The sequence below is a fragment of the Sphaeramia orbicularis genome, chromosome 14 (genome assembly GCF_902148855.1).
Source record: "Sphaeramia orbicularis chromosome 14, fSphaOr1.1, whole genome shotgun sequence".
Lineage (NCBI taxonomy): Eukaryota > Metazoa > Chordata > Actinopteri > Kurtiformes > Apogonidae > Sphaeramia > Sphaeramia orbicularis.
The window spans coordinates 50,551,498-50,576,761 of NC_043970.1; the positions used below are offsets into that span (position 1 = coordinate 50,551,498).

General features: G+C 36.4%; 1 protein-coding gene across 1 annotated transcript in view; it reads right to left on the reverse strand.

The window, feature by feature from the left end:
• Positions 1–25,264, reverse strand: part of serpinf2a (serpin peptidase inhibitor, clade F (alpha-2 antiplasmin, pigment epithelium derived factor), member 2a) — a 25,571-nt gene continuing 307 nt past the window's right edge. The window contains 12 exon segments of the mRNA XM_030153544.1: positions 1–99; positions 101–241; positions 243–295; positions 298–333; positions 1,140–1,344; positions 1,435–1,577; positions 1,677–1,822; positions 3,394–3,436; positions 3,541–3,684; positions 4,097–4,101; positions 4,377–4,564; positions 11,381–11,486. Coding sequence (XP_030009404.1) covers positions 1–99; positions 101–241; positions 243–295; positions 298–333; positions 1,140–1,344; positions 1,435–1,577; positions 1,677–1,822; positions 3,394–3,436; positions 3,541–3,684; positions 4,097–4,101; positions 4,377–4,564; positions 11,381–11,486 — 1,309 coding nt within the window.

Sequence of the window (25,264 nt, forward strand, 5' to 3'; positions counted from 1 at the left end):
TCACTCATACTGTGCAGCCTCAGGCTGGTCGCTCATGGTGCTGTTGCCATGGGGATCATCTTTTAGCATCAGGTCATTGTCAGGGGCGGGGTTTGTGACAAACACCCATAAAGAGGGGGGTCAGAGACGTGTCATCAACCAGAGCAAAGAGGAAGGGGGAGGTTAATGGAGAAGATGGAGAGATGTGCGTGTGGCCATGACGGCTGTCAGTGGCGGCCGCCTCAACACCTTCCTCGCTGAGTGTCGACAGTACTGGCATGACGGACACCTGTCACCCTCAGAGGTTGATTGGAATCCCAGAGAGATCAGGAACTGAAAACAGTGAGCCCAGACCTGAAACAACATGAAAAGTACAAGCATTAGAGACTTCAGAGACAGAAGGTGAACATGTGGGTAATTATGAGGCTAAAGTAGAGTTCTTCTAAGGGAAAGTAAACCTGTGTACATGGTACACATTCACTGGTGCATCAGTGACGTCAAAGTGAGCTCTGAGTCATGATCAAAGACTCCGATCATCAATATGAACTTTGTACTAATACAAATAATAGTGATATTTTATTGTCTTTACCATCCGTCCATCTTCTTTGACTTATCTGGGTCCAGGTTACGGGGGCAGCAGTCTGTGCAGAGAATCCAGACTTCCCTCCCCCCCAGCCATCTCCTCTAGCTCCTCTGGGGGGGTTCCAAGTCATTCCCAGGCCAGCCAAGAGATGTAATCTCTCTGGCATCTCTTGAGTCTGCCCTGGAGTTTCCTTCTGGCTGGACATGCCCAGAACACCTGTCCAGACAGGTGTCCAGGAGACATCCTGACCATGTGCACAAACAAACGCAGTTGGTTCCTTTTGATGTGGAGGAGCAGTATCTCTACAGGGGCTCTTCACCCTGGTTTCCCTGATCCGGGCAAGGTCACGTTCCTTTTTTTGTCCTCTTCATAAAGGTCTATAAATCACTCTTGGACTGGCCCTTCCCCTCCGACAGTTTGCCTTGGGAGACCCTTCCAGGAGCTATGTGCCCCCAGCAACAAAGCTCAATAAGGTGGCAAATCAAGGAGGAGTTATCTACGCCTGTTTTAAATTGAAATACACCTGTTGTTTGTTAGTAGAATCACAGATGTAGCTGTGACTCAGTGAAAACCTTACCCATGTTAGTGAGCGCCTCCTTGAGCTCTTCGCGATACTGCAGCTTCACTTTGGGTAAGTTGACCATTATTGCTTTCTCTGGAGGAAGTCGACTGTAAAGGTCTGAAATGTTCAGTCTGGGAAGTACTGATGACACATTTGCTCTTCCTAATATTGGCATGACAATGAGGAAACTAGCGTTTCCCTTGAATGGAAAACTGGCAACCTGCGTAAGACGAGGGAGAAAAAAAATGCATTTTTATATTTCCAGAATCACATCTCAGATGTTAGAGGTGAACATCATCTCCAGTATTACCTGTGCCTTCAGTTCGGGGTCATGCATCACACGTACAGGGTACTGGCCAGACGACATCATGTCCACTGACACAAAGTTTTGTCCGTCCAGGTAGAAGACTCCCTTAGTGGTTGCCTGGGGGTTAAAACGAGTCTGCCATTCACCTGAAGAAGGTGAGCAAAGGACATGTAAGAACAGTCCATAGGTCCCTATACATGGTGTACCACATCAATAATTCTGAGTGGCCCTTGGTGACAGCTCACCTTTGAAATACACAGCATTGATAAGCATCAGCACCACCTCATGTGGGATACTTTCCAGAAAGTTCTGGACGTGACTGTTGGTTGCCTTCTCCACCCACTGGTTGATCTCTTCGACAGAGACCAGAGGACTCGGCTGTGATCGGTACCTTACGCGGAAAAACATTCCAACATGTTATTTATGCTATTTCAAAAAAACACAGACAGAATTCTGCAATTGACAAAGAAACTATACATTATCACAGCCTCTGCTTATAAACTGTTATAATAATTCAACATTTTTCTATCATTCCCACGTAAAATACTTGCCCTTCTGTCTTTGTTTTACTAATGACTAGCAGCATCACTGCGGTTAGATGGTCAAAATTTATATGTATTATTTATTTAGAAATTACAATTTAAGCATTTTAATAGACACTGATCCAATACTGTGTTTATTTGCTGAAAATATTTGTCATTCCACCTATGTATTAAAAAATGTGAAAAATGTGGGGTTTTTTTTTTTTTTTTTCATATTTTGTTGTTTGATGGGCTGTAAGTCCAATCAGTTGTATCAATTTTAACTCTGGAGATTAAAAATTAACTCAGAGGTCCCATGAAGCTGGAGTCCATCCTAGAGTTTTGGCCCGATCAGGTCACTCATTGCAACCACACCATCCCCCATATAACTTTATAGGAACGTTTTACGGAATAATAGTGTGTATAGGGAGCCAAAATCATGACCTCTTCCTAACTTCAGAAAAACATGAACACAGTCTACAGAGAGACAAATGTTTTTTTTGATCCCATAGTAATAGTGCCACCACTTACACATATGATGTTTGTCCATTTAAAAGATAATTTAAGGGGACACGAAAGTCTTAGTCCATGGGACAGCACCTGAGACAGTGCCTCCTCTTTTACTTTCTGGTCCTCTCGTACTCAGTCAGTCTTTTTAAGTGTGTGTGTCGGGGGGGGGGCGTGTTTGTGCTTCGTCCTCAATGTATGAAAAGTGCTGTATAAATAAAGACTGGTTGGGTGGTTGGTTGGTTGGTTGGTGGCAAAATAGTGAAGATACATTTAGTTTTGTGTTCAGTAGCTCAATGAGCTGCATCTCTGCATGTGATACACAAACAACAAAATGGCTTCAACCTTGGCACCTTTTACCTCAATCTTCAAGAGCAAGGTGAACAAGTATTAAAAGAGGTGAAAATGACTTAGTTTTAAATTTGTCTATGTTGAAGTTGCAAAAACATCTGCACTGGAACAAATCATGGCAAGAGACGGTTGCAATGACGTCTCTTCCTATATTTATTTGGTCTTTATTGTGTTTTTACCATAACAGTGTTTGTTTCATGTGTGTCTTTCAGATCTGTGTATTGTGTCTATTTAAATGTTGACTGTGCACTTTGTGATTATTGTACCTTTTTTCCAAAGTGGTTTTCTACTGGAAATGGCAATAAACTGAACTGAACTGAACTGTGACTTTCAGGTGTGTAGTCCTTATATTTATGTATTTCCACAGTCTGACACTTCAAGTTTTACAAAAAATTGACTTTCTTTACCTATAAAGTTATGTTTTAAATTGCAAACATCACATGTAAATGATAACCTAATTCAACTAAAATAAAAAAAATAGTCTGGCCACTGAATGCAATACATTTTTTTCTGAAACAAGTTCCTGTGGGGCACAACTGAAAGGGTGGGACTGTTTTCTGTATGGGCTGAATGTAACCAATACCTGGCCAGAGACTCTTCAAGAAAAGACAGCTTCACATCGAAACCTGACAGATAAACAGAGAAACAGAAAAAAGTGATAGTAACCAATGTGAGGTAGAATACATATTATCCCAAACCTATAAAAGAACAACTTGGTTTTAGCACACACCTGGCTTCAGGTACATGCGTGCTGCCACCTCCAGTGATGTATTTGTAAAGTGGGGCACAAGGCCTCCCAAGATGTGATGATAACATGGCAAACTGTTAGCATGAAGGCTCTTCATCAGCAGCTTCTCTGTTTCATTACGAGCACCTTAAAGACCAAATAAATAAATAAATATATAAATAATAATCTGTGCAAAAACATCAATAAAAATGAAACAGTAACATTAACAATGTGAACATCTTGACTTTGTGCAGATGGAAATTATTTAAAGTGCTTTAATGAATTATGTGCATGTCCAGTTTTTTTGTCAAGGGCTGCAGTCAATGAAATCACACACATGAAAAGTGAAACAACTCAGAAAGTTCTGAAAATGTGAATTCATTATTTGATTCTAGGTATCGAATGATACTTTACCATGAAGTTAGTGCTAGTGTTAACTGCTTTAATGTTTAGTGTTCATAAGGTTAGGGTTAAATTCTCCTTTTATCTATTTATAGTGAGTGGCATCCAGCATTAAAGTACATTACTGTCCACTACTACATTTGAGAGTTAAACTAACCCAAACTAAAAAAGCCCAGGATTTACAAACCAACAAGTGTCTGTAATAAGAATAATAATATCGTGTCTGTAATAAGCATTTTGACCTTTTACTTTAGCATTAATAAAACCCATAATTGCCAAGATGTTCCACAGAAGTATCAGGTAGGCTTATATACAGGAAATAATAATGACAGTTCTTCATTTTCTGGAAGAAAACTAAATTTGGAATGTCAACATTGCAACATCCTCATGGATGAAGTGGGAAATTTATTCTGCAGAAGATATATACTCTGACAGACCTAAGGCAAGACTGAGCGAGGGCAAACGCTACACTGAGAGGTGATAGGATGACATTCGGCTGTTGTGGACCAACAGGAAGATTTTGCAGCAGTTCTAAACCAAGTTGCTCTATGGCGCCCCCCATTGCCCGGTAGTCTTTAGGACTGAAGTGTTCTCCGCCTTCACAGCTGTGTGCTTCCTCTCCCTTCTACTGACCAGAAGTAGGTTATGGAGTCAGATCAGTGGGCTCTAGGGTCAGATCAGTGGGCTCTGGGGTAGATCAGTGGGCTCTGGAAGCTGAACTGGGCTCCTCCTGGCAAAACAAAAGGTTAATGTTAAGGTCACATCACAGAAAAACCTCTGTAGGAGAAGATACGTTTAAAGCATAAAGTCTATGCTGAAGTTGTTCTTACAGCCAGCCCAGGTGGCAGATACATAGCAAGAGAAGGAGATACCGCTTCATTTCAAAGCAACCAACCTGAAAGACAGAATGATAATGTGAGGTTGGTTAATTTTGTGAGATTTCAACAGATTCATCAAAAACAGGACAGATGAGATATGACTTCATACTGTCTACGCAGTGAATAGAAACGACTTCTTTCTCAAACAAGAGCTCAAACAAAATTATAGTAATTACTCTATGTTCACTTCACTGTCCTACCCTGTGGTTGCTCTGGTTTTCTGAAAGTGAGATCCTTCCACAGTCACACCAAAAGAATCTACACTGAAAACAGCTGAAGGCTGATATACCATTTCCATTTAATAAAATTCTACCACAACAGAGCTACTTTTCCAACAGTTCTGAGAGCTCTTCTCAATAACCACAATTCGTTCACCTCTTTCTTATAATTTTTTTGTCAGTGTTTTTTGCTACTGCCACACAATTTACATTGTTTCATCTATTTTGGGAGGAATTTGGGTTTCTGTGCACAGAGTTGTAGTATCTCTATGTGTTCCTCCTCCTATTGTTTCTTGGTTTTATCAGTGGGTGTGTAATTTCTCTGCAAGGTCTACTTTTCATTTCTACATGTCTGCTTTCAGTAGACTTTGTAGATTTGTTAAGTTCCCCAAATTCTTTGTCGTTGACTAATGTCCTACATAGCCAGTTGAATTTTTTATATCTATACTGACACTCAATAGAAACTTTGAGGTAGAAATGTATGCATATTTCTATTTGTAGGTGGGTTGTAATTATTCATTGTGGATTTATTGATGACTTAGTGCTCAGGTAGTTGAGATAATGATGAGTTGTCATGTTGTCACGGTTCATTGCACATGGGTTGGTCTCTTTGCAAAAGTGGACCAAATACACATTGAGCAATACTCAGTGGGTATCTGCACTATTTGAGGATTGGTTTTGAAGGCCTACAGTATATAAAGGCCCAAAAAGGCCACCATTGTTAGTCCAGTGAACGGCATCATGCCACGTCTATCATGTGAACAACGTCTCTGGGCACTGGGTATGGTGGAGGCCGCTTTCAGCTCCAGTGATATAGCCAGGCCTATGTATGGGCTGTTCCCAACCCACAATCAGAAATCTGGTTGAACACCACAACACCACAGGCTCTGCTGACAATAGACCACATCCAGGGCGAGAGAGAGTGACAACTCCTGACCAGGACCGCTACTGTTGTGACTTTGTGTTTGGCAGGTGCCATTTTCTTTTGTTAGGTTTTTTGTTTTGAAATTTTTCTTGAAACTTTAGATTTTTGTTTCTGTATGCCAGTATCCTAACAAATGATTCATATGAAAAAATTCCAGTTTAGGGTTTCAAAATGAAAATTACGTCAAAAAATATGGTCTCAAAGTTTTCATTGACTGTGAGTGTACTTAATGGTATGTCTCTGTATAAGACATATAAGCATGCACATTTAACTGTTAAAGCTCAGTTACAAGTTAAGGTCAGTGTTTTCAGTTGAGGTCACTGTAAATATACACAGCAGTGGACTGGAGACCCTTTCCAATGTCCAGGAGTGACATAAAGCAGCCATCAGCAATGTGAAAGAAAGTATATCAAGACAAATGAAAGCTGAAAATCAGGGTTTTTCCATCACATATTGGTCCTTAAAGTCTTCCTAAGTTCAGCCAGAGTGTTTAAAAGAAGTGAATGTAGCATTGGGACACCATCCTTTGGTCTGTGGACTCTTGTCTAATTAAAGACACTGTGGACACTGCTCATAAACACAGTCATGTTAAAAATCACCAAGTCATTTCAACTGAGTTGCTTAATAAATGTCAGCACACACTGTATTAAGTTGTTTTTAATAATGAAATGATGAATGTAACTATTGAAAATTGTGCTTAAAGTATAAAAACACTCATTTGTGCAAGCTAAAAGACCGCACATTCCAATGCTGATTAAATGCTAACATTATCTTATGTAGCAAAATGTGGCTAACAGGCCAGTTGTTGAATGAAAGTAGTATAAACTTAACACTAACATTCACCACTGAAGATGATTTAATATATCAGGTCAACTATTTTAATTAACAGTAGTCTGAAATGTTTTGATAACATTACCCAATGTAGCCAAGGTATGCTAACAGTCAGCAACGACATCACAGCGGGGGGCGGGGAAACCCGAGAGGTAAACTGTGCAGTGCTGAATTCTACTCCCTGCCAAAAACTGCTCCCCCTTCCTAAGTCAGCCATGAAGAGGACAGTATTGCAGTTATGGTTTTTGTCTGTTTAATATTAAAGAATATGCAACTGTAAGGTATATAAAACTTTCTAAAGTTAAATCTTAGATACACAACACACAAAATATATAACAATATAAACAGATACTGCCGAAAACTGCATCACCTGCAGCTGGGGATGCAGTTTTCGGCAGGGAGCAGAATTCGGCACCGGGTACTGCCGAAAACTGCATCCCCCATTAGAATTAGCTTATGAAGCTAAAGGAGTGAAATTACTTTAGCAGCTCACATTTGGAGCTATTCTGGTGTGACAGGGTGAATGTGGTGCACTTTGTCCTATTTATGGCTGACATAGGAAGGGGGAGCTGTTTTCGGCAGGGAATAGAATTCGGCACAACAAACCGATCCTTCCGCCTGTCCACTATAATGTTAAAACGCGGAGTGTCAACTTGTTTTGCTAACGCTAATAAGTTGTCATGACGTACTTTGAGTCGCTAAACCCTTCTGACAAGGATCAATATATTAAAAAATTAAATCCACTGGGGTTGGACTGTTGTCCATACGTTTTAAAAGACTGGGCCAATGATCCGACTCAGTGTCCTGAAGTGTCATTTCCAGACGTCTGCTACTTAATGGAGTCACCTGGTAAGAGACTATGTCGCTTTTGCTGTAGATAGGGTGAATTAAACTTAGCATTATTTCAGTACCTGACATTAAATAGACGAATTAATGTTGTTATTGGTCAAATATGACGTGTGGTTCTTTTAGCTTTGCACAGAAACAGGCAATAGAAATGTCCCTCAGAGGGTTATATGTGGTTTTATGCTTGGAGTACATTTCAGAGACAGTACTTCTACTTTTACCAGACCTTTGTACACAAGTATCAGTACTTCTACTTAGGTACTGTATTTGTACTTTTGTACATGTTGCGAGGAAATCTACACAAATTACAAATATAATACAAAATTCACTAGTGTTTAAACCAGGGGTGTCAAAGGGTCCAGTTCGGCCCCTGGGATGTTTTTACCAAGTGCAAAAATTCCACAGTCTTGAACTGAATTAAGCAAAAAAAAAATTTAGCTTGAATTAATGAAAAAATCTTGAATTAAGCCAAAAAAAAAAAAAAAAAAAATCTTCAATTAAGTAAAAAAAAATCTTCAATTAAGTAAAAAAAAAATCTCAAATTTAGCAAAAAGTCTTGAATTAAGCTAAAAAAAAAAATCTTCAATTAAGTAAAAAAAAAAAAAAAATCTTGAATTAAGCTCCAAAATATTCTTCAGTTAAGTAAAAAAAAAATCTTGAATTAAGCCAAAAAAAAAAATCTTCAATTAAGTAAAAATATCTTCAATTAAGCCAAAAAAAAAAAAAAATCTAGAATTAACAACTTAATTTTTTTTCTTTGTTTTAGTGCAAAAAATAATATTAAATTATGAAAATATTTACATTTACAAACTATCCTGTAACACTAAAATGTGAATAACCTGAACAAATATGAAACACCTGAAATGTCTAAAGAAAATTAAGCACAATTTGAACAATTTTTCTGCCTTTTCCTCAGTGTTTAGTGTCTTTGTAGATCTGATCCATAATGCACATGGAGAAATGATAAGTTGAGGAATAATATTGTTAGACTTGCACTAAATTTTCTTACATTTTTTAATTTAAATTTCAGTTTTTCAGGGTTTTTTTTTTTTTTTTTTTTTTTTTTGATAGTTTATAAAAGTAAGTATTTTCCTAATTTAATGTTGTTGTTTTTTTTTACACTAAAACAAAGACAAAAATTTGGAGTTGTCATTATTTATACGTTATTATGTTATTATTTTACTGGTCCGGCCCACTGCAGATCAAATTTAGCTGAATATGGCCCCTGAACTAAAATGAGTTTGACACCCCTGGTTTAAACAATTAATCTAATATTCCTGATACCCCTGACATTGTCTACTATTGTTTGGAAATGGTTCACATTCCATTAAACTGGCCTGAAATGAAGTGCTGACTGCAGATACACACATGTTTTGTTGTTGGGTCCATAATCTGCCAAACTCGTCCTCTCTTCTGATAGCTCGAAGCCATTTTGTCCTCCTTTGTGGTTCCATTTTATTATTTGGTAAAATGTAAAACTTTCATTGGTGATTTTTTTTATGTTTATTTGGGGTGCGAAGGGGCAGACAGCAACTCTTTAGCATTATTCTGAGGATTCTGTTGGGTTTTTATAAATTGGCTTAGAGTCTGTTTTTGACCAGCTCTATATGTAACGTGTCATGAGATAACTTCTGTTATGATTTGGCGCTATATAAATAAAATTTGATTTGATTTGATTATGGCGGATTGTTTTCCCCCTCACTCTAACCCAGGGGTCTCAAACTCATTTTCTTTCAGGGGCCACATTCAAGCCAATTTGATCTCAAGTGGGCTAGACTAGTAAAATAATAGCATGATAAGCTATAAATAATGACTTTGTTTTAGTGCAAAAAAAACAAAACAAAACATTAAATTATGAAAATAGTTACTTTTATAAACTTTCCAAACCTGAAAAAAACTGAAATTTGTTAAGAAAAATAAGTACAATTTTAACAATATTATGCCTCAACTTATCATTTATTCATGTTTATTATGGCTCGGATCTACAAAGACACTAAACACTTAGTAACAGGCAGAAAAATTGTTAAAATTGTGCTTAATTTTCTTTAGACATTTCAGGTTGTTCATATTTGTTCAGGTTATTCACATTTTATTGTTACAAGATAGTTTGTAAATGTAAATATTTTCTGAATTTAATGTTATTTTTTGCACTAAAACAAAGACAAAAATTTGAAGTTGTTATTATTTATAGGCATAATGTAATATTTTTTTCACATTAAACAGAGAAGAAAATTTGGAGCCATTAATTTTGTAGGTTATTATGCTGTTATTTGACTGTAGCTCATATTGGTCTGTATGTGGAACCTGAACTAAAATGAGTTCAACAGCCTTGACTGAGGAATTTTTTTCACTTTGCAAATTTATCCCACAGGCCGCATTGGAACCATTGGCTGGCTGCATTTGGCCCCCTGGCCGCATGTTTGAGACCCCTGTTCTAACTGGATGTGACGTTTGTGAGCGCTCCCATTGTTGCCTACAGTAAACTTAAAGATGAGCCTGATCAATAACACAGTGACTAATGCTAGTAAGATAAGCATAATACTAATATTATCTTATGTAGCTACGTTGTGTTAACAGGTTAAGAGGAATTGTAAATAACCATCAATAACACTGGTCAATAACAAATTTATGGTTTAAGTTTTTTGAGCTGATTTAGGATAATGTTGGTGTGCTGAATCCAAAAATCACATTCATTTTGCTCAATCAGGTCAACTTTCTGAACTATGCTACATATTGGCTTTTTAACATTTTTGCTTACATTTATGGGCATTTTCACATCATATGATACAAAATTCTTTCATATTTCTTGCAATAAACGAGTTCTGAAGATTTTACTTTTGCCAATTTATGATTAATGGTTTTTTTAATATTACAGGTGAATGAAATGGCTTCGACTAGAAGATCTTGCAAAAATAAGCCTGACATATTCTGCTACATCTGCGGTGAATACACCATTGTACCTAACAGGAATCAAGTGATCAAATGATTTTTTTTTTTCTCTTAAAACCTATTTTGGGTGAGAACTATATAAAAAATCAACTGATAAAGTCACAAAAATGTAATCAATTTTGTGGGAAGATCAATTTTTTCAAAATCAAATTAGCAAAAAGACCTGACCTGATTGGGAAAAACAGATGTCATTTTTGGATTTAGCGGTGCAAAATGGTCCTAATTCAGTTGAAAAAACCTAGACAACTTGCAAAAAACATTTTTTTTGTAACCCAGTGTAATATAATGCTATTGTTATCTAGTAGTGATAATATAGTCTGGGTGTTATGTAATATTACCATGCGCAGATGTAGCTCATTATGCGAACGAGCCAAACATTGTAATAAAGTCAAACTTGAGGCTAATTTTAGCTTGTGGAACTTAGGTATTCTGACAGGTGTGTACTTAAGTAACTGTGAATGCTAACTTAAGCTAATGTTGATAATTACAAACGGTAAAAAATCTATCAGCAACAATTTTCTCTTCTGAAAAGAGTGACTACACTGGTTTAAAAGTTATCTAGACTGTCATGATCTGAAATGATGAAGACTATTTTTTCCCCAGTGACATAACAGGGAAATTCCTAGGGTTACAAAAGGTTACCCCTTAGAAACTGAAAGGTCTTCATCCATTAACATGATGATCTAAACCGTACGTTGTTAAATGTTTCAACACAGACCGAACCATACATACAATACTGTCGGTAATGAAAATGAGGGCTGTGGAGATTTCATACTTTGTGATTATAATGGTACCTCATCATGCTTCTGTTTGGGTTGAGAGTCAATTGAGGTTTCAGATATGGCAGCTATGTTTACTGGGCGACTAAAGGTTACCGTTTCAGATCCTTTTCTGGCTGAGCTGGAGTACGCAGAGTACACAGACCACAAAATACAGTCATGTATATATACCACCTATGACTATGAAATAATCATGAAGCTAATTGTAACTGACCACAGATTACATCTAATGATCAACATTTATAATCTGTTATTTGTTTGAGAGCTTCAGGAAATTTTAGCTGTGGCCCATAATTTCCAGGAAGAAGGTCAGGTGAAGCGAAAGATGGTCAGAACTCACCGGGTGGGTGTCTGATGTGGAGGTAGATGACAAGAAATACAAATATTAAAAGAAGAGATTAATTAAAGAAGAGTAAAGCCAGATATGGGCCGTGTTCTTCAGGCTGAACAGTGAAGAGTCTGTACACAACAACTGCCACCCACCTGGTACCTAGTTAATGTTCAAACCTGACAGATCATCACTGTGCTACACTATAGGATGTAAAAATAAAGGAAGATGGAAGATTGTCACACTCATTGGTGGTAAAATAATAAGAATGATAATAATATTAAATTGTAATAACATGTATTTTGTAATTACATCTGAAAAAAAGCAAATATTAAACACATTTTGCAGCCCAATACTAGAAAATACTGTTCAGTATTGAATTTTTAAGTGGTGAGGTTGTAGGAATAGATTCACATAAAAAGTGACATTAACTTAAGAAGGAGATGGCATGGGATGGATATGATGGCAAAAATAATGCATTTTTGTAGCCTATTTTAACCATTTCCGCAATCTTTTCTTAACCCTAAACAAATTTTGTGCATTTGCATTTCATAACAATGGTTTTGTTATTGTTAATGCAATACAATTTTTTTTTTTTTATTTTAGCACAGATGATCTTTATTTTTTAACCTAACCAAGTTGTTTTTGTGCTTAAATCCAACCAAAGCGCAGCCTCGACATCCTCACAGCCTAAGTGTAATGGTTACGTTCAAGATTCAAGATTCTTTGTTGTCATTCAATATTTGACATGTAGAATGAAAGTCGTCTTCGCAGGCAGACGTTTAAAAACAACCACACATTTAAATAGAAAAGCACACAATTTTCTAAATAGAAAAACAACAAAAGCAGAGTGCAGATAATAATAATCAACAAATCGACATAGAGGAGGATGAGGAACTGACTGGGAAATGTAAACAAATGGTTGCACATTGTTTTGTAATAAAACTAGCTGAATATTGCACTGTTATTATTTTGCACATAAATGAACAGCACCAGGGTGAGAAATTGTTCAGTGTTACATTATGTGGTATTTTATAATGTTTGTGGTGTTTTTGCTTAAAGTTTCATGCATATGTGTCACTTTTGGAAGAACTTGTTATTTACATAAGGTTTGGTCTATGTCGAAGAATGTGTTGTGTTTTTGATCACTGATAAAGTTCATAGTTAGAAAGTTTGCCAAAGCCATTCATTCAAACTTTATTGTCACATTCAATGTCAACTTCTCTCAAAGCAAAGGAAATTTTAGCATGTCCCCTGCACTTTCTGTACAAAACCTATTAATGCATAATAAAAACTAATCTAAATCAACTTAACAAATATATGTGTAGTCATATGGTTGCACATAATGTGTTTTAGTCATAGTGAGTGTTTTTTTTTTTTTTTTTTTGGTTAACATTATGACTTCTCAATCTGTTCCAAGAAACTCCACATATTTCCCCAAAACTCTCAATCTGCAGTCAGTTAATGTGAACGAGCACATCACCGAGTAAAAAATATTGATTTAACCGTGGGTGATGTTTATCTCACAATCAGTTTTTGGTGTTTTTTTACGCCTCTTTACTTCTCCCTTTATCTCTGTGTTTGTCAGATTTCAGACATGATTCAGCCTCTTGGTGATGACAGTGGTTCTGTGGTGAGAACAGGAGAATGGACTCTGTTTGTGACAGAGTTGCAGTGTGGGGGCGTTCAGCTGGACCTGGGCGGTCACAACAAAGCAAACAACGCCCACTCATTCTGCTCAGTGTAAATGTGCACTGACAAGAACATAAAAAATCTGCAGCACAAATGATCTGAAGCTGTGAAACAAACTGGTACTGGTACTAAAGTCACCCACATTTATCAAAATTACTGAAACAGAGGTGAAGTTTGTGAAAAGAGCAGCGGGCAGTCATTTGGCCTAGAGGCCCAGGTTCTCTAGTGTCAAACTGTGAACCAAATTAACTACAGCTCTGGAAAAAAATAAGAGACCAATGCAAAAAAATCACTTTCTCTGATTTTACCATTTATAGGTATGTTTGAGTAAAATGAACATTTTTTTTTTATTCTCTAAACTACCAACAGCATTTCTCCCAAATTCCAAATGAAAATATTGTTATTACCTCCGCCAAGGAGGTTATGTTTTGCCGGCATTGGTTTGTCTGTCTGTCTGTGTGCAAGATAACTCAAAAAGTTAAGGACAGATTTGGATGAAAATTTCAGGAAATGTTGATACTGGCACAAGGAACAAATGATTAAATTTTGGTGGTGATCGGGGGGGGCACTGATCTGGCTTGGCGGAGGTCTGCGCTCTCTGAGTGCTTTTGTAGTTTAGAGCATGTCTTTGCAGAACACGACACATGGTTAAAGTAACAAAAAGATGCAGTGTTTTCAGATCTCAAACAAGAAAAGCACTCGGAGAGCGCAGACCTCTGCCAAGACAGATCCCCCCCGATCACCACCAAAATTTACTCATTTCTTCTTTGTGCCAGTATCAACATTTCCTGAAAATTTCCTGAAAATCCATCCATAACTTTTTGAGTTATCTTGCTAACAAACAAACACGCACACAAACACACAAAGCAAAGTGTTCACAATACCTCCAGGTGGAGGTAATAATGCAAAGAAAACCAGGTCATATTCATTTATAAACAACACAATACTAATGTTGGAACTTGAGAAAAGTTGAGGCATCAATATTCGGTGGAATAACCCTGATTTTCAATGACAGTTTCCACGTGTCTTGGCTCTCCACCATTGCTGTTGGATGACTTTATGCAGCTCCTGACAGAGAAATTCAAAAAGCTCAGTGATGTTCGATGGCTTGGACCATCCATGTTCCTCCAGAAGTTTTCAAAGTGTGTTCAGGTCTGGAGATTGGGCTGGCCATGACAGGGTCTTCATCTGGTGGTCCATCATCTACACCTTTATGGACCTAGCTGAGACCAGGAGCATTTTCCTGATAGAAGACCCAGTAGTTTTCCATAGTTATTTTTGGATTCCAGTTACTTTTGCGGCATTAATAGCACTGTTTTTGCCTATAAGAAGATAGTGATGGATGCAGTAGTGGTATTTATACTTCTCCTTCTTAAATAAGACATGGGTCAGGTGTTTATTCAGTAGAATAAGGTGCACTTGTGTTGGAATTCAACAGACACAGGAATGGAATGGCTGTCATACATGCACACACGCTGATTTCACAAGAAATGGCAGTGGTCTCTGAATTTTTTCCAGAGCTTTATGTAATCCAATCTGTTTCTTTAGAGGCCCAGTCCTCGTGTTGACACGCACCAGCCCTGTTCAGGCCTTACGTTAATATCCAACCTGAGATCCACTATTTGGACAGAAGTATTGGGACACGTTGAATTCAGGTGTTTCTTTTCTAACAGGGGTCTAGGATATAAAACAATAATGACAAATGTCATAATATGGTTTTATGTTGGGAAAGACATCATTGCATTGCATTGATTTGTTTTGTTTAAATTGTCTTTGCTTCCAAAATTCCTTGGGTATGGTTTTTACTTAATTTCTTTCAACAATGATACATGTGTATGTATAAAGGTATGATTTTAAATGTTTTACCTCTAAATTTCTTAAATATTTGACTGTAAATAATAACTTTCTACCACAACAAACCATCTTCTTTCTTCACATCTCACTTAGGAAGAAAATTCTCCCATCAAATTTTAAGAAAAAGCTGATGTTTATAAACTGTATGGAAAAAAAAAAACACTTGGGACATATCATGGCTACAGCTGATTGTAAGATGTCCCATTAATGCTTATTTGTGATATAAATGTCAATTTTTTTTTCCTTAAAGCTCAGACCCCTGTTAGAAAAGAAACAGCTTAACTCTATTCAGGATAACCAGGGTCCGAACGGACCCTGTGGATGAAAAAACGTTCCTATTTTTTGCAAAGATCAATGAATCGGTCAGATTTTTTTTTTTTCAGTGAACCAAATTTTGTTATTTTGTGGACCGTAGAAAATTATGATGATAGCTTTGTTCGTTTTTATGTAGCATTAAGTTTCTCAACAGGGTCCATTCGGACCCTGTAAAATTGATCACTTATTTTATGCTTTAATTCTGGGTTTACTTTACTAACCTTTTTTCTTATTTTCCAGAAATGTAAATAACTGAACCATGGCCCACAGAAGGACAAAATTCCCAACCCCAGCTGTCATCCAAGGACTATTTAATAGTGAAAGTGATTCAGATGGTGCTAATCCAAGTGATTCAGATGATGATTTTGTTCCAAACAGTGACAACAATCTTGATAGTGATACAGAGGCTGAAATAAACTCAGATATTGATGATGTCTTGGAAATTGATGTAATGTAGAAACAATGAACTCAGAGGTGACAGAGAAAGAGGCAATTACAGGGGCAGAGGCCGTGGCAGAGGCCGTGGCAGAGGCCGTGGCAGAGGCCGTGGCAGAGGCCATGATCAAGTGCAACACCAGATTGCTGTTCATGACCAAGGTGTAGTAAATCCACCAGATCCAAATGATAATCAACCAAATTATATAAATTATATAACAGTTGTTTTGGAAAAGGATTGTTGAAAGGAAAGAGAAAGAATAACTTTTGTTGACTTTATTATTGAATATTAATTCCTTAGGTAATAGGGCATATATTGTATGTTCTTTCAAATGCCCAAATCACAAAAAATTGTTACTTTTCGGGAATAAAAAATTCATAGAAAAAAAAACTACTCTGTATTTTTCTTTCATATTTGGTTTATAGGCTCAGCACTAGTGTACCAAAAATTGCATAGAGTGTTGTCAAATTTGTATTTGATGTTTTTGAGTTTTGAAAGAAAATATGTCTTTAGTTTCACACTTTTCTACAGAAGTGGAGATGTGGGACCCTTACAGACTACTTTGATCCAAATTATCTATAGCTTATCTAAAAGTAGACAATCCAGCCTTTCAGTTGAGCTATTGATCATGAAAATTGGACTTCAAATAAATTTTTGGTAATTTTTTGAAAAACAGGGTCCATTTGGACCCTAGTTGTCCAGTAATGTAAGTTTTTCGGTTATTCTGAATAGGGTTAATTCAACATGTCCAAATACTTTTGTCCATATAACATATCTGACCTCTGACTTCTGTTCATATCTGTATCTTATATTTTGCCTCCTAGTCAGTCACATCAGATTAGAAGTGCTGCTGTTTGTTTGATTAGAATTAGTGCAGTTTATGTATTAGATTAGTTGTTTTTGGTAATTGTGGACCAGAAGGAAAATGGTTTTCAACTATAACTGTACATTCACACTGTAGCTCTCAATAACTATTTCCCATTTTTGGCTGAAACCAGAAAATGTGATGTCACACACAGTACACTGTGTTGATGGAAGTAAATATGAGGATCTTTCCTGGTTCTTGGTCCCGCCCCCTCCAGTGCAGAGATATGACGTCTGTTGCAATTTAGTGACATAACAGTCGGATAAAATGACACGACCATTCAGACTGAAGTCCCATTGTGCTACTGATGAACACGGTGCTGGCAGAAATTGGGATAGGTTGGTCAAAAAGAGGAGGTAGACGGGCCCATAGACAGAAAAGAGGAAAGCCAAGGGTGTGTCATGTTTTAACAAGGAACGTTTATTCATCAAAATGATTCATTAATCAAATAAACAAAACATTATTTTTTCACCAATCTGTCAACTCATCTCTATGGTTAGCAGTAGGTTAGCAGGAGTGGAATCAAGCTGTTCTTCATACTTTTGACCACTAGATGCCACCAAAGAGGACTGTGTTGAAAAGCTTTGAGTAATGAATCTTTTTTCAATACAAGCTTCACTGTTTCACAAAGTTTCACTGGACCATCACTGAAAACTGCTGCTCGTAGGTTCTCCATTGGGTTTCGTAGGCCGAACCTGGGCACCGATTTTAGCATTAAATCACACATTTCCACATGCTTTCCATTGTCAGGTGACAGGTGATGTACATTTGATCATGTTTTTCCATTCATTTGAGTTAAAATAGACCTGCTACCGCAGGAGTATTTTGCAGGTTACATGAGGTGAATGTACACTGTAAAGTATTTTTTCTGTTTGGGTGCGGTGGTCCAAGGAGCTTCCTCGGCAGCTGTCAATCATTACTGACCGGCTTGTATAAGTTTATAGTAAGGCAAGGCAAATTTATTTATACAGCACCGTTCATACACAGGGCAATTCAAAGCGCTTCACAGAGGTGTAAAATTACATTAAAATCATAGAGAAGAAAACATTAAACAAAAGGACAGTGTAGAAAAGATTAAAAAAAAAAATAAATAAATAAAAATAATAATAATAATAATAATGACGCAAATTAAAACAGGAATGAGCTAAAAACAGTCTTGACTAAAATTAAGAATTTGATGTTAAATCAATCAAGACAGTTAAAATTATGAGGGAAAAAAACTACTCCAATCAAAGGCAGCTGTAAACACATGAGTCTTTAATCTTGATTTTAAAGAACTGAGAGTTTCAGCAGACCTGCAGTTTTCTGGTAGTTTGTTCCAGATGTGTGGAGCATAAAAACTACAAGTACAGATCAGCAGACAATTATCAACATTCATTTCATTTTATCATTATTTGTTTTTTGTTTTGTTTTTTTCATGATGACAGGTGAGGCTCTTCCTTCCCTGCCTCCCCTGACCACACGTCACTGCAACAGAATTGACAAAGGAGGTTCTCGTCTTCCAGTGTTCAGAGTTTGACAGATTAGGATTTTTTTTTTGTCAGTCTGTGTTTAGCTTTGCTGTTACTCAAAAAAAATCCTAATTACTTACTGATGCAAGCAATTATTTCATATTGTCGATGTTGTATTTGCAAGCAGCTTTTCTGATTTTCTACTTTTTTTTTTTTTTTTTAATAGAGTCAACAAGTCACCGGTGTCAAACATGTGGCCTGGGGCCCAAATCTGGCCCACCAAAGGGTCCAGTCCGGCCCTTGGGCTGAATTTGTGAAATTCAAAAATTACACTAATATATTAACAATCCTTTTAGTTCAGGTTCCACATTTGAACCAATTCAATCTCAAATGGGTCAGATCAGTAAAATACTCCCCAATAAACTATAAATACTCCTAACTTCAAATTTTTCTCTTTGAAAATGTAAATATTTGTATAAATTTACACTAAAACTAAGTATAATTTCACAAAAAATGTGAAGAACTTGAAATGTCTTAAGAGAAGTGCAATTTTAACAATATTCCACCTGTTAATAAATGTTTTGTGTGTTTGTAGACCTACTCTGATCTGTAAGTTTTAATGTACATGTGTAAATGATAAACTGAAGCATGATATTATTAGAATTACACTTATTTTTTTCAGTTTGTTCATGCTATTCACAATGTTTGAAAGGATAGTTTGGAGATGTAAACATTTTCATAATGTAATTTTACTTTTTTCACTCTAAAACATAGAGGAAAGATTGGAGTTGACATTATTTATATATTATTATATTATTATTTTACTGGTTCGGCCCACTTCAGATCAAATTTAGTGGAATGTGGCCCCTGAACTGGAATGAGTTGGCACCCCTCCAAGTGGACTGACTTCATGCAGTTCATTGCATGTCCACTGGGAGGCAGCAGAAGATAAAACCTTCATGTTGAGGACCCAGCAGACTGAAGTTCAACCTCTCACTGCAGATGGTGAAATTAGAGTGAGTTTAACAACTTTTGGTTTAAAAACTCTGCATCACATCAGAGTTTCGTTATGGTATGTTACATTTCCTGTTGCTATTCTATTATTCTATTATTTTACGCTGCTTATAATCATCTCCAATCCCAATTCAGATAGTATAGGACAGAATGTTCTTCTAAGATTAAAACTGAAAGGAGTGTTATCTTCAAATGAGAGACTACTATAAAGGGGAAATACAAGTGAGACCCTCCATGGAAGAGAGTGATGTGGTTCAAATCATGACTAAAGCATATAAAGATGGTAATATTAGGATAATCTCAGCATTATATAAAGCCTTGATAAATCTCGACAAGCAAACAACTTGCTATGTAAAAGTGAAATGGGAAAGAGAATTTGACATAGAAATGGATGATATAGATTGGCTAAACATGTGGAAATTACATCATACAACTACTAGCTCTCGGACATGGAGGGAATTTGCCTGGAAAAATCTTATAAGATTTTTTATTCCACCCAAGTTTAAAAGTAAACAGTTCCAGAGGCATCAGGAATGTTGGAGAGAATGCGAGGAGATGGATGTTGACCATTCTCATGTTTTTTGGAAATGTTCAAAACTTTCGGAATATTGAGAAATGACCTGCAATGTCCTATGTCAAGTATTAGGATACACAATTCCAAAGAAACCTGAAATTCTTTATTTATGCAACTTTGGTGATGGCACTATACGTGAATACGATAAATAATTGGTAAAGGTGATGTTGATAGCTGCAAAAAAATGTATAACAAGGAATTGGGGGAAGATGAACGTACCATCAAAGGATCAATGGATAACTACAATCGAGGACATATTTCTAATGGAAAAACTAACACACAGATTGAGACTACAAGAACCACAAATGAACAAAAAGTGGAAAAAAAATGGACATTATATAAGCAAAATAATTGATAAGACTGTGCTACCCTGACTTATTTATGTTTTTGTGTTTTCTTCCTGTTGTTCTTTTAAAAAAAAAAAAAACTGAAAGCAGTGATTAGTTAATTATCTTTGACCTGTCCTGTATTACTATCAAAATATTTGACATTTTACCTAATGTAAAATTAAACACTTTCCAAAAAATGTTGGGACAGTCAAGCATTCACCACTTTGTAAGGTTACCATTTCTGTTCACTGTATTTACAGACTTAAGACAGCAAGTGATCACAAGTGTACTTTTGTCTCATTCCTCCTGTTAACAAATCATAAGGTGTGCAACAGTACTGTGTCTTCATTGTTGTTTTGGGGGTTTGAAGATGCTCCAGACTTTCCAAATTGATTAAAAGTCGGGGCTGCATCAGGCCAGTACAGAATTCCCACTGTCCTCCTCCACAGCCAGGCTTTTGTCATGTGTGCAGAAGGTGCTTTTGCATTGACTGTTGAAATACATATAGATATCCTTAGAACAGTTGTTGCATTAATGGTGCATCATGCAAGTGACAGTGACCTTTGCCCTTTGCACCCACACAACCCCAGACCATGACAGACCCTGGTTAATGGACTTGTTGCTGGCAACAGTCTGGCTTCCTTTTGGCTCAGTGAAGTTTGACCTGGCACTGGTGGATGTAACTGTAGTAGTGTTATAATCCTGACCACGTGGTTTTATCAGTTACAGATGAATGACGGTTCTTAATATGGTGTCGTCTAAGGACCAGAGATCACTGTATCCAGTTTAAGGTTGAGTTTACACCATTTATGCACTAAAAATACATTAAGATTCCATGGAACTGTTGATTAAATTCTGCACTGAAGAGGGTGGAACATCCATATCCCATTCTATCTTTCTAAATGATTCGATTTTTTTTTTTTTTTTTACAAACTGGTAGTCCATCTTTGGTCCTAAAGGGTTAGTCCTTCAGATTCAGATTCAGAAAACTTTATTTATCCCATACGGGCAGTTCATTTGCAGTTTACCACAGACATCAGCCTCATCCAAAGTGCAATGTGAGAAACATAAATAAATCAGTGCACAAATGCAGGATCACTGAAAGCAACTATGAATAAATGCATTTACATAATCAACAATAAATAATCAATAAATACCAATGCAGACTAAAATACTAAAAGACCCTATTGGTTCTGCTAACATAAAAAAAAATCATATAAAATGACTAAAATGGCTTCTGTCAGAGTTTAAAAGTGTGATAGCTGAAGGAATAAAAGATTTTGAATATCTGTTGAATATTCTATTTGAATATCTTCACTGGATTCTGTTTTTGGGATAAATCATTATATCAATCCTCTGTTCACATCATAAATCACATTAGTATTTCATTATTTTAACCCATTACTAACCCCAAATAGCCCCTGTTCTTTTTTTCTTCTTGTTTGAATGTATTGCATCCTGAAAGTGAGGAAAAGGTGCATATGTACAAATGAATGAAACTGACCAAACGAATTATGAAATGTGTTCTTACTGTCTGCAGTGAATACAGGTCAAAGTCAGTTTTAACCTTTAGGGACTGCTCTTTTTTAACCTTTTCATGCATAGTGGTCACTCCAGTGGACAGTTACTCTACAGCTTTACTCTTGTATATTCATGGGTTTTGTTGTTTTAGTTCCATATCAACCAACACAGTGGACACTTATGCATCATCTCATAAACTGCAATTCATACCATTATTGTAACTTTGCTGTTCTTGATTGGTTCTTGAGTGGAAATCAATTGTTAATATTTATTTTTTGCATATTATCTCCATGAAGTGATGTGAATAACTAGTATTAGAATATGTTAAAATGTGAGAAAACATCAGATTAGCTGCATTAAACATGGTTTCATTTCACTGTTTTCATATCACTTTATGATATTGGGTTTTAAATACATGTTTCTTTGCTTCAAGAATAAAATTCATGGTGTAGCTGAGTGGACATTTTTGTAACTCCATGAAAAACAGGTTGATTAAAAAAAAAATTCAATTACATTGTTTTTTTTTTTCCATGCCTAAAGAGGAATAAAAACACTCAGGAAAAAAAAATCTTGATTAAGGTTTTCATAATTCATGCATGAAAGGGTTAATTTGCATTTTCTAAACTCATCCTTTTCTGATTTGAGTTGTATTCATCATTCTCTTAAAACCAAGTATAATGTCCACTACTCAGGCTGTGTATAGTCTCAAGTTTACATGTTATATATGTCTTACTTTACTTTTGTAATTGATATAATTTGTTGAATTTGGATTGTAGCATTTCCCCTGTGGTCTCCAGAAGAGTACCTCTTGCATAAAAGGCCATGAAAAAAATTACATTTTGTGTTAATGCACTTGGCCTGAGAGGGAAAAAAAATAAATGTGTGGAAAAAGTGCTCCTACTTACTCCTGATACGTCTTTCAAAACATTAAGTTAAACTTATATAACATTAATCTTTGTAATACTCTCCAAAACCGATGTTGAAATTGATCATCCGTCTAAGATAATATTGTGGAGACCTGTTTCATCATTTTAGATCCTCTGTCTCTCAGTGCATCTTTGTCTTGCTCCTTTGGTGCTATGAAACTTCATGCTGTTAAAACACTGAAGGAGGGAAATAAAACAAAAAAAAAGACAAAAGGTCCAAAAAAACAGGATGAAATGAGAGAGTGATCAAAAGATAACGTGAGGATTGACAAGGGGTAATGTTAGGGCAATGAAAGTGGACAGAATACGAGGAATGGAGAGAGACAAATAATTTTAATAACTGTATAATTGGAGCTTGTTTAATTGTGCCACCATTTACAAATATGATGTTAATAGATAATTTTATGGGCCGAGAAAGTCAATTTGTGGTTAAAGCTCAATGGACTGCGTCTCTTGTTGCACTAAAATGGCTTCAAGAGCAAAGGGAAAAGGTGTTCGAGGAGGTGAAAATCATTACAGTCTGGTCATGAAGCTGCAGAGGGGTCAAAACACGCTATTCGAAATCTCTCTGACAGGACATTTTAGAGACCATTTGACAGATTAGTGTTGCTAAATGACCCATATTTTAACTTTTAAATTCATTTTTGCTGTAGTTGGACCGTAAGGGTTTATCGAAACCAAGGAGCTACTTTATATTGAAATAAATGTCTGCAGGGCAATCAATTAAAGTTCGCTCTCTGATGGGACATTACTGTGTTTTGACCCAGAAACATTTACGGCGACTCTGAACCAAGGTTATCATCGTTAACGAAAAGTAACGAAATGACGAAAACTAGAATTGAAAAACATTTTTGTTAACTGAAATAAATAAAAACTAGAATTTAAAGAAAACGATAACTAACTGAAACTGTATTGTGAGCTTACAAAAGTAACTAAAACGTATAAAATTATGGATAAAATTCCCTTCGTTTTCGTCTTTGTCAACGTCGGATTGATACAAAAGTGATTTATTTCGCTCTAGCAATTTTAGCTAGAGCACCATATGGTACTTCACGGTCCGTCACTTCTCGTCACTTGTCGTTTAGTCGTCTTCTGGTCCCCACTCTACCTGGAAACATGGAGACTAAAGTTGGGAGAAAGCAGCAGAGTCCTGTCTGGGATTTATGTGAATATGATGGCGAAGAAGATAAAAGATACGACAAAGCTAAAATTAATACTAAAACTAAACTAAAACTAAGCATTTAGAAAAAAATGAAAACTAATAAAAACTAGCAAACCTGCTCTAAAAACGAATTAAAACTAACTGAATTAGAGAAAATAAGTCAAAACTAAATAAAACTAAACTAGAATGAACTAGAAGCACTCGGAGAGCGCAGACCTCCGCCAAGGCTGATCAGTGGCCCCCCCCCATGGGCCCCCCCACGCCAAGGAGGTTATGTTTTTGCCAGGGTTTGTTTGTTTGTCTGTCTGTCTGTCTGTCTGTTTATCTGTCCGTTAGTGTGCAACATAACTCAAAAAGTCATGGACAGATTTTGATGAAATTTTGTGGTCTGCGCCCCCCCCCCCCCCGTGGGCCCCCCCACCCCCGATCACCACCAAAATTTAATCATTTCTTCCTTATCCCATTTCCAACAAACCCTGAAAATTTAATTAAATTTAATTTAATTAAACTCGGTCTTAAATTATGTTTCACAGACATTACAGTTTAAGATCCTGTTCAAATATTCATATTCTATTAATTCAGAACTAACATTAGAACATTATTTTTGTGCAATCCCAACAAAGGAACTAATATAATTTAATAAATAATAATAAATAAAATCTAAACAAAAAAGAAAAACAAAAAATACTAAAGTGAACCTCCACAATATCTGCATTTGAATAAATACCTAAAAATATCGATACAGTACTTTTTAATATCGATACAGTATTGTGAAATGAAATATTGCGATATATTGCAGAACCGATATTTTCTTACACCCCTCGTCAGCATAGGACAGGCTGTGGGATAGGACAGCTGATAAAAGGCTGCTCTTTTTCATTGTGTGTGTGAATGCTGCCAGGACTGGACTTGGAAGATGCTTTACACAGACAGTATATTTTAACTCTTACCTGTGTCTTTTTTGTAAATATTTTTTCCTTGCAGTTTTGGTGACACCGAATAAAAAAAACTATGGTCTGCACCTGGACATGTTGCCTCAGCTCTGCTCTGTTCCTCCGTGCCGCTAACCAATAGGCCTACCGACGACAGGGATGTAGTCCCTTATCATTGATTAATACATTTTCTTTTCAAAATAAGGTCCCATGGGGTCCATTTGCTCTCTATTAGAGAACACATATGTGATATTCTTGCAGAGTCTGATGTTATATTAGTACAGTTTATAACAGTTTTGTTTTTTTTTTTACATTCAGAAGCCACTGTAATCTTTAAATCAGGTAGCTACATGAGTTAATTTCATAAAGAGAGCATTATTACCTCTTCTTATCTTCACCTTACCTAATGTTAAAATCTTTGCAAATGCTGATACTGAAATTTTCCGGCAATTTCTGTTTACTTATTGCACATAACTCTCCCACATTGCTTAATTTGCTAA